The following is a 10014-nucleotide window of genomic DNA, read 5'->3' as shown; positions in this document are numbered from 1 at the left end:
TAGCTATGATTTATTTTATATTAAAATTATTTATATTATTTATAATTATATATATATATATATATAATAAATTTGTAGAATTTTGTAACTTAACTTTAATCTACTATATAGTATAATAATTGGTATATATTAAATATATATTAATATTTATATTAAATATTTAATTATATATAACTCTCTCTCTCTCTCTTATTACATATATATATATATTTTTTTTAATGTATTTTATATCTTATTTATTTTAATATTTATATTTTTTATTTTAATATTAATATTAAAATATTATATTTATATATATTAAATAAATTTGTAAAATTTTGTAACTTAACTTTATTCTACTATATAGTATAATAATTGGTATATATTAAATATATACTTAATAATTATAAAATAATATATAACTAAAATATATTAATAATAATAACAAAATACTCAATATATATATATATATTAAATATATACCAAGTATATTATCAACACAATCGTATCCTAGTAATTGCAACATTTTAACAAAACATAGTACGATAGAAAAAGAGAAATAGAGAGAAAGAGAGAGAGAGGAAGGAGTGCTACTTTTTCTCGTTTCGAAACAGGGTATCATAGAATTTCCAAGGATTTTTTCCTACTTCGTGGAAAAATAAAAAAAACAATATAAAAAATACAAAATTATTGTTTTAACTAACTATCTCACTTTCATACGTGTATATTAAACTTGCCACTAGATAGAAAAACATAGAAAATAAATATCATATCAAAATCCATAACTTCTACACAATTGTGTTTTCTTTTTTATATTTTAAACAATATAAAACAAATATATAATATATAATAATAATAATAATTATTATAATAATAATAATAATAATAAAAATCTATGTTGTTGCATCTGTTGCATCGTATTCTCTTTTTTTTTTATCTTTTTATATTATTCAATTTATTCTACAATATAATAATATGTTATATATTTATAATAAAAATAAGAATAATATAAAATAAATTTGACAATGTTGTCAAAGATGATGACAAAACGTCACAAACTAAAGTATCATAATCTCTTTAACTTTGACATACGATCGTCAAAACGCATCCTCTATTCCCAAAACCGATCAGGATCTCATTGAATCGAGGGTATCCCGTAGGATAACCACCACCACCACAACCATCACCATCATCTCTCCCGGAATTTTTCTCTTCCATCGTTAACATAAACTCCTAGTATATAGGGAAATTCATTCTCACGCTGGTGGGGAATTTTCTCTCGTTTCATCCGTTTGAATAATCGGATGTTTCCCTCGTGTGTGTGTGTGTGTGTGTGTTTCCGGTTTTACGTGAAAATGAGGAAAATGGAGGAAAACGAATATATAGAATAACTTGAATGACATTCTAACAGCCTGTTTATATGTCCTACGGTTTCTTTTTGGGGGGAGGGGGGAGAAGGGAAAGGGGAATAGAAAAGCGACGAATTTTCTTTCTTTTTCTAAGAAAAATGAGCAGAACCTCTTGGCCAGGCAACTAGATTGCTAGCTTGATAGGTTAGGTTAGGTTTACTAGTATACTAGTTATATATATATATAGTAACTTGGAACAATCATTTTTCTTCTCCCTCGGGATAAACGATCCGAGTTAACCTCCTCCTCCTCCTATTCCTCGATTCTATACTTTCCTATTATGAGAGAACGTTTCGATCATTTGTAAAATTTAGATTTTCCGTAAAACTCATCTAACACATTTTCCTACTTTCTTCACAAAGTTTATCCTTAAAGATATTTTCATATTTTTCTTTCCTTTCCATTTTTTTTTTTTTTTGGTCATTTTAATAAATATCTCTTTATAAACATAGTCATCGCCCCCCCCCCCATCGTTTATAATGAAAAACTCGTAATCGGATAAAATGGGGTTCTATAGGGTAAATTAAATCATTCGAAAAGGGAATTTAATTTATTTCGTTAAATTTATGTCAATAAATTTATATTCATTTATAATAATATTATATTTCATACATATATACGTATACATATATATAAAAATATGTTCAATTATTTCACATTTGTCTTTTGGATTTTATCTTACCATCTGTGGTATAACACAAAGTTACCATACTGAATCGGTAAGTACGAATATGAACTTACCATCTCATGACATTTCAATTGAAGAAATCTGCAATACCGACAGTGGTTAAATACAATAAATTTAAATATAATAACAATAGATAATATTTTGTTATCATAAAATATTATATAATTTTAGACAGTATAAAGATTTATCTTCTTTTATTTTTTTTTTATTTTTTTATTTTAATAAAAATAATTTAAGTATTATTTAAATATAAATAACGAACGATACAGGATCTCTACTTTAACTTGACTTACTCATTCAGTTAGTTGTGATCCTTTGGCGCGTAAATACTACCACGTTTTCAGTGATTGTTTTTATTATTAAACTCATTGTACTTAATAACAATAATTATTTTCTTTATATTAATTTTTTTGTTCAATATAAAACAAGTGAGAAGAGTGTTTTACAAACAATAATGGCGGAAGAACCACCAAAAAAAAATTGAAATCAGTAGATTTAATAACCAAAATAGAAAATGATAGAAAGAACGTGAGCATGGGTTTGGTTTTTGTTTATGCAAATAATCTTATATATAAATATTATTATTTGTTTATATTTAATTATGACATATCGTTTACATGTATATATGAATTTAATTGTACCCATAGGTAGCAGATTCAGTGATGGACTTTCAGTTTAATAAAAAAAGGGTTAAATTGTTAAAAAAGTCAAATGAGATAAATGATTGTAAAGGTATTTTGTATTGGATGTGTCGCGATGCTAGAGTTCAAGGTAAAATATATATTATAACAATGTTTCATTGAAAACAATATTAATATAACAGGTGTAACATTATTTTAGATAATTGGGCATTTTTATTTGCACAAAGAACTGCTATAAAAAATAAAGTACCACTTCACATTTGTTTCTGTATATTACCCAAATTTCTGAATTCAACAATGCGCCATTATAAATTCTTATTACATGGTTTAAAAGAAATAGAAAAAGAATGTACAGATTTGAATATTAATTTTCATCTGTTGGACGGTGAACCAAGTTCAGTAGTACCAAGTTTTGTTAAAAAGTATCACATGGGTGCAGTTATTACAGATTTTTTTCCATTAAAATTACCAATGGGTTGGGTCAATGATGTGATGGACAAACTACCAGATGATGTTCCTATGTGTCAAGTATATATCATAGATTTTCTATAGAACAAATATTCATTGATTATTATTATTATTATTATTAGTAATTTTGTATATTTGTTTGTAAAGGTAGATGCACACAATATTGTACCATGTTGGTTGGCTTCAGATAAATTAGAATATGCTGCAAGAACGATACGTCCAAAAATAACTTCTAAATTGAAAGAATATTTAACCAGTTTTCCACCAGTTACCAAACATGAATATTCTACAAAACAATCATTTCCAAAAAATGACTGGGACAATGCATTAAAAAATGTAAAAGTTGATAAAACGGTTAAAGAGGTCACATGGGCAAAACCTGGATATACCGGTGGTATTTTACAATTGGATAGTTTTATAAAAAATCGTTTAAGGGAATATCATTCAAAACGTAATGATCCAGTAACCGATGCTGTTAGTCATTTGTCACCTTGGTTTCATTTTGGTATGATATCAGTACAACGTTGTATCTTAGAAGTAATGGAATATAAAAAAACCATGGAAAGGTCTACTGAAGTTTTTATGGAAGAAGCTATCATTCGTCGTGAACTAAGTGACAATTTTTGTTTTTATAATGAAAATTATGATAGTATGAAAGGTGCTTATGAATGGGCGATAGAAACTTTGAATAAACATAGGTAATAGTTTCATTCATCTTTTTATTTTACATTAATTGTTTTTTTTTTGTTTTTTTATATGTATAAATCTATTATAGAAATGATAAACGTGAGTATTTATATAATTTGAATGAATTGGAAAATTCATTGACGCATGATGATTTATGGAATGCAGCTCAAAATCAATTAGTACAGGAAGGAAAAATGCATGGATTTTTACGAATGTATTGGGCTAAAAAAATATTAGAATGGAGTCCAACTCCAGAAGAAGCTCTCGAATGGGCACTTTTATTAAATGACAAATACAGTTTAGATGGGAATGATCCTAATGGTTATGTTGGTGCGTCATCAATTTTGTTTCATACCAATTTATAAATCTGTTCATTATAGAAGATAAATGTTAAAATGTTTTTATTTTATCTTTAGGTTGTATGTGGTCAATCTGTGGTATTCATGATCAAGGTTTTACAGAACGTGATATATTTGGAAAAATAAGATTTATGAATTATAATGGATGTAAAAGAAAGTTTGATGTTAAAGCGTTTGTAGCCAAATGGTCGAAAAAGAAAAAGCAGAAATTATTCAAGTAAATATAATGTAAAGTTATTTATTAAAAATTAACGCTTTTTTTTAAATCTATTTTTGTATGTATTATTATATTATGCAAGTTTGTAATAAAATCTTAAAAAAAAAAAAAAATAAACTAGATTACATACAAAAGAAAAGTAAAAAAAAAAAAAAAATAAAAAGAAATGAAGAAACAAATGAACAATTGAGAGATTGGATTTCATAAGATGTCACAATGAGAAATAAAATCTGCGTGTGTCTTTATGCATATAATAACCCTGAAATTGTGAACAGCGTATAATGTAACAGAAAAAGAAAAAAAAAACAAGTTTCTCACGATTGTCAAGCAAGGACATGAAGTATTTCAAACGACGTAAGAATAGAGTTCGAATGGCAATGAATCATCTCGTAATTATCATTACATGAATAAATTATTTCATTACTTTCTATCTGTCATTGTAGTATCGTTAATATTTTTAACGAGAAATGAAAAAAAATATATATGTATATAATGAATACGAATGACATAAAAAATAATTGAAATATGTTATTAGTCATTATATTATTTTCAAATCTATAATTAAATCGCGCCATTGATTCATACGTAGTCGTATACGGCGCATGCGCAGTATTAGTCAATGACACAATTTAAGTTTACAAGACAGTTGTGTAGTAGCTTTAAAGATTAGGTCACATCGAGTAAAGCTAAATAAAATTGAATTGGGTGGGTCTAACATAAAAGAACAGTTCTGTATAATATTATGACATATTGTGTGATACACAAATAAAAAACACACACGCAAGTTGTTGGGTGTGGCACGGTAGTTTGAAATTTTTCTTGGGGTGCGGTTAATACCGTGAGTGAGACAACGTTTGATAATAAATAGTAGAATCTTACTTTCAGTGTATCGTTGTAATACATTGTACAGTGAGTAAAAAAGAAAAAAGAAAAGTATAATTAAAGGAAAGCGTTAATTGGTTTAAAATTAATCATGAAGAAAAGAAGTTTATCAGGAAATGTAGGAATAGGTGTGTTTTTATTGGCATTTCTATGTGTATGCATAGCATTTGGTACACCCGCGTGGTTAGTAAGTGATTATCGAATCACCAGTGCACAACTTGACAAGTTGGGCCTTTGGACTCATTGCTTTAGATCTTTACCAAATCCTCGTGAAGCAGATGCACCAACTCGCTTTTTTGTTGGCTGCAGATGGGTATATGATCCATTTACCAAAGGTTATTCTGAAATTCGTGGTTTTCTATTACCTTGTAAGTTTACACATTGTATAAAGTATACTTTGATTATTAATAACTACTTAATGACTATTTAATGACAATTCATTATAAACAACTATGTTTTCTGTTGCAGCATTTATGATAGCCACACAATTCTTTTTCACGGTTTGCTTTCTGCTTGGTCTAATATCATTCGTTGGTATTTTATTATATGCTTTGTGTTGTGGTCAAGAACAGAAACAATATGTACAGCTTATCAAGATCATCGCATATATGGTCTTAGTTGGTGGCATTAGCGGTTGCATCGCTGTTATTATATTTGCCTGTCTTGGAAATGCGGATGAATGGATGCCCGGTCATACAAATAATTACTTAGGATGGTCTTTTGGATTAGGTGTAGTTGGAAGTGTACTGATGCTTATAGCAAGTGCTCTGCTTCACGTCGAAGCTAATATTCAATATAAAAAACGTAAATATGTTACAGAATCTCAAACTAAATTTCAACTTGAATCTCGTGCATAAGTGAAAACACCTTGCATATTATTATGCATTTTATTTTTAATAACGTACAGATATTTTTGTATCTGTTAACTCTCCGATTACCGTCCATAATGAAAACAAAAATAAGAATAAGATGATTAGGTTTATATACACATTTATATATATATATATTTTGCACATTAGATTATATTATACAAATTAAGGTATCGAGATGAAAGATTTATATATTTTTGTATAATACTTCAAAAGTATTATTTAGATATTAAATAACAGGAAACTAATATCTTTTTAAAGATATATTATTTTGTATATATATATATACATTATTTTTTTTTATATATAGATATATAGACTATATAACAAAACTGCCTTTAAACATGTTAAGAAAGATTATTTTATTTAAGCCGTTTTAATAATTTGCCAAAAAATTCTTTTTCATTTTTTTGCTAAATATTATTACTTTTTTATTGTTGTTATATCTATAAAGATATTTTCAATGAATTGCAATATACATTTATAATATTGTTACATGTTTTGGGTATTAATTATTCAGTATTTGTAGGCACAATGTTTCATGCCTGATAGGCTATAATTTCACAATACTAATATTTAAATGTACGATACATTAACATTATATTGTATAATGTTTGTATTAAACAAAAATACAATGATCATGTAGTTTCCGTCCAAGAGTACAATTTTAGGCGTACATTAGAAAGATCTGCGTTTGTTTTAAGAATTAAGATAAGAACATTTTTTAACTGATGTATATTATATTATAACGTATGTTTATTAAAATAAACAATCAAATACACAATATAATATAATGAAATTATTTTATTGACAAATTTGAAAAATGTGAAAATTATTGTACACATAAGTTTAATAATTTATGCTTCATCGAGATTTGATAATGTTGAAGGAACAGGTTGATAAGATTTCAAAGATAAATCAGCTGCTTTCAGAGCTAAATTTATACAATTTTCTTCGTTCAAATTTTTATGAATACCATATATTATTCCTGCTGCGAAACAATCACCACAACCACTGGTGCTGAATGTTTCATTTGAACTTTTGGAAATTTGAGATAACGGTCTGTATAATCGAGAATTAATTGCACCGTTCTTTATCAGAATACCATTTTCATCATAAAAAGGGTCAGTTCTTTCAGCTTCACGTGTTATCTATAATAGTTAAACATTATTGTTAAAATATAACTAAAAAATAAGTTTTATTTTAAAAGCATGTAATATATACTTACCAAAACACCTTCTGATCCTAAAGTACTTATGATTACTGGAATGTGTTTTGCTAAATGATTTGCTATTTCGTTTATATCATCCAATGTAATTGATTTATTGTCGGGTACTGGTAAACCCAAATATTTACTTATGACTAATAATTCATATTTATTAGGTGATATAAAATGCAATGCATTTTCCCATTGCGATCCAATTTCAAATATTTTTGTTGCCACACGTATATCCGTTGGTTCGTACCAAACTGAAGCACAAAATTAATGTAAATAATATAAAATTAGAGAATAAGAAATAATCATAAGTTAAAGCTGAATAAATTGAAATTTAAATTACGCGCCATTGATTAATTAAAATATATTTCAGAAGATGGTGCCACATGCGCTCGTTATTAATTCGTAATAACAACTTTATTTAATTTTCATTAATATGTAATAAACATATTATTTTTTATTTTATAATGATATAAATAATTGTTTACTCGTGATTGATAATACAATAATTTCTTTAAAAAATTGATTAATGTCATAATCAAAATTTTCTATGTTAATTGGTATTGTGAAAACGCAACATTAAGGTGTGGCAGGTATTGAAACACAAGTGACATCAACTTTAGTGGGAACAATATTTTGTGAGAATTGATTATTTTCAATAATATTTTTAAATATATAAAGAATATTGAGAAAAAAAAGATAACAAAAATGACGGTCGACAAACAAGATTATCCAAAAGCATCAAGTAAGATATTATTTAAATTATTATCATTAATATTTATAACATAACCTCAAATAATAATACAATTAATGTTTTTTAATGTTTTCCTAAATAGATGCTGTAGTTTTTGGAGGAATTATAACATATATTGCTGGATTACTTTTGTTGATGTCTTTTACAAGGTAATTAATATAACCTATAGAAACAAAAAATGTAATAACCTATAATAATTAAGACAAATTCTATTATGAAATAATAACAATTATGTTTGTTTTTAGTCCTTATTGGATTGAATCGTATCATGACACCTTTAGTACCTTCAAACATATGGGTCTTTGGGAGTATTGTTTTGATCAATTTCGCTATCCGTATTATCAGTTTGATAAATTGTTCGATGGATGTCACCATGTTTTTTCACAAGAATACTTTGTCATAAGAGAATGGTTATTACCAGTTTGGCTTATGGTCGTACAAGCATTTGTAACACTATCTTTAATATTATCATTTGCTTCTCAAGCAATTATTGTATTAATTTTAATAAGATGGCCTTTGAGATTTGTATTGCACTATGAATGGATTTTATCTGCTGCAGCATTTATATTCAATGCTACAACTGGTAAATTATATTAAGATATTATTTTTAATTAATTTTCTATATAAAAGAAAAATATTAATGTTAATAATTTGTTTGATATTTTAAGGTGCCTTATTATTTTTGGCAGTCGCAATATTTGGAGGTCAGTGTTGGCGCAGGGATTGGTTAATGTATCCAAATTTCAATCACTTATCATGGTCTTATGGTCTCGCTGTTATATCTTTTATGTTACATTCGTTAGCTGCATTTTTATTATATTTAAATGCACGAGCAGGTTATACATATCGTAAAGAATCACGAAATCTTGTGATGCAAATGCAACCTAATCCACAAAGTCATCATGCACCACCAAGAAGTGGATACATATAATCAGAAGTAACGAACAAAACATATATATATATATATATATAGAATCTTTTATAGTTTATATAACATGAAACAAAGATACAATTGTATTTCATTCAGTATGATAAGAAGAGGTGTTCAAAATGCGATATAGTACAATATCGTTCCGTCCAAGTTAAGTAGGGAGACTGATAATATTTTGTTTGTTTAAATTTATATATATATATATTAAATTTAACTTCAAAATTAAGAAAAAGAGAGAAAAAAAGCAGATAAAATTAGAAACTTAGTTTGATAATTTGAAATATCATTACGTATATTTTTCTTTTTAGATCTTGAGTTACCTGTAAACGATTATTAGCACATAGATTTTCTTGTTTTTTTTTTTTTTACTTTGATAACCGATGATCTGTATTTTCGTTTAACGAATTAGTACTCAACGATTAAGTTAGTTGTTCATTTTGATGTTTTGTTTTTTGCTTTTTATAATTTTTTTATATTACAAGAGTTTTGAATAACTATTATATGATATTATTATTATTATTATTATTATTATTATTATTATTAAAATAACATATATATTAATATGATTAATTATTAAACGTTATTTTGATACGATCGTCACGAAATCGTGGATATAAAAAGAACAAAGAAAAATGAAAAAGTTTCAATCGATCGTTTTATAAACTTTAATAATGTTTTCGTCCATTAGTTTATTCAAAGAGATATTATATACATTAAAAATTAATATAAAATTATTTTCCATAAAATATATATATATATATATATATATATATATATATATATATATATATATATATATATTTTATGGGTACGTTGAAAGAAATAAAATATATAATGAAAACAAACAAACAAAATAAAGAAAGAATATAAATAAATAAAAGATGGGTATACAATTAAATCGATTTATCACTAAC

At 25.9% G+C, this 10014-nt stretch overlaps 4 protein-coding genes across 5 annotated transcripts in view; 3 read left to right on the top strand and 1 right to left on the bottom strand.

The window, feature by feature from the left end:
• Positions 1 to 2241: 2241 nt before the first annotated feature.
• Positions 2242 to 4974, top strand: LOC107070073 (deoxyribodipyrimidine photo-lyase). Its single transcript, XM_089171995.1, has 7 exons — positions 2242 to 2604; positions 2724 to 2847; positions 2917 to 3245; positions 3333 to 3883; positions 3961 to 4202; positions 4289 to 4448; positions 4570 to 4974. The coding sequence occupies exons 2-7, from the start codon at positions 2739 to 2741 to the stop codon at positions 4589 to 4591; spliced, it is 1413 nt and encodes a 470-aa protein (XP_089028121.1). The 5' UTR covers positions 2242 to 2604; positions 2724 to 2738; the 3' UTR covers positions 4592 to 4974.
• Positions 4975 to 5082: 108 nt separating this feature from the next.
• On the top strand, positions 5083 to 6236 carry sinu (claudin family member sinuous). Its single transcript, XM_015327938.2, has 2 exons — positions 5083 to 5698; positions 5799 to 6236. Exons 1-2 carry the CDS (start codon positions 5422 to 5424, stop codon positions 6185 to 6187), a joined length of 666 nt encoding a protein of 221 aa, XP_015183424.1. The 5' UTR covers positions 5083 to 5421; the 3' UTR covers positions 6188 to 6236.
• Positions 6237 to 6544: 308 nt separating this feature from the next.
• The window catches only part of LOC107070071 (uncharacterized), a 61946-nt gene continuing 58476 nt past the window's right edge, over positions 6545 to 10014 (bottom strand). For both annotated transcript variants that reach the window (XM_015327927.2, XM_089171992.1), the window contains 2 exons: positions 7428 to 7669; positions 6545 to 7350 (listed from right to left, as the gene is read on the bottom strand). In XM_015327927.2, the coding sequence (XP_015183413.2) occupies positions 7057 to 7350; positions 7428 to 7669 (536 nt within the window). In that variant the 3' untranslated portion in view covers positions 6545 to 7056. The remainder of the gene's footprint in view (positions 7351 to 7427; positions 7670 to 10014) is intronic.
• pck (Claudin superfamily protein pickel) lies at positions 7784 to 9998 on the top strand. Its single transcript, XM_015327937.2, has 4 exons — positions 7784 to 8160; positions 8252 to 8318; positions 8415 to 8752; positions 8838 to 9998. The coding sequence occupies exons 1-4, from the start codon at positions 8124 to 8126 to the stop codon at positions 9098 to 9100; spliced, it is 705 nt and encodes a 234-aa protein (XP_015183423.1). The 5' UTR covers positions 7784 to 8123; the 3' UTR covers positions 9101 to 9998.

The sequence above is a fragment of the Polistes dominula genome, unplaced genomic scaffold (assembly GCF_049000335.1).
Source record: "Polistes dominula isolate Pdom_NZ unplaced genomic scaffold, Pdom_raw_medaka contig_73, whole genome shotgun sequence".
NCBI classification, from domain to species: Eukaryota; Metazoa; Arthropoda; class Insecta; order Hymenoptera; family Vespidae; genus Polistes; species Polistes dominula.
The sequence above is the reverse complement of the archived record's forward strand: the minus strand, read 5'-3'. Positions and strand labels throughout refer to the sequence as shown.

Excerpts from the sequence above, each read along its gene's own strand:
- LOC107070073 (XM_089171995.1), top strand. The coding sequence starts at position 2,739 with ATGGACTTTCAGTTTAATAAAAAAAGGGTTAAATTGTTAAAAAAGTCA. Across the intron at positions 3,884-3,960 it reads GAAACTTTGAATAAACATAG|AAATGATAAACGTGAGTATT; the intron begins GTAATAGTTTCA and ends AATCTATTATAG. Across the intron at positions 4,449-4,569 it reads AAAAAGCAGAAATTATTCAA|ATTACATACAAAAGAAAAGT; the intron begins GTAAATATAATG and ends AAAATAAACTAG.
- sinu (XM_015327938.2), top strand. The coding sequence starts at position 5,422 with ATGAAGAAAAGAAGTTTATCAGGAAATGTAGGAATAGGTGTGTTTTTA. Across the intron at positions 5,699-5,798 it reads TCGTGGTTTTCTATTACCTT|CATTTATGATAGCCACACAA; the intron begins GTAAGTTTACAC and ends TTTCTGTTGCAG.
- pck (XM_015327937.2), top strand. The coding sequence starts at position 8,124 with ATGACGGTCGACAAACAAGATTATCCAAAAGCATCAA. Across the intron at positions 8,161-8,251 it reads AGATTATCCAAAAGCATCAA|ATGCTGTAGTTTTTGGAGGA; the intron begins GTAAGATATTAT and ends TTTCCTAAATAG. Across the intron at positions 8,319-8,414 it reads TTGTTGATGTCTTTTACAAG|TCCTTATTGGATTGAATCGT; the intron begins GTAATTAATATA and ends GTTTGTTTTTAG.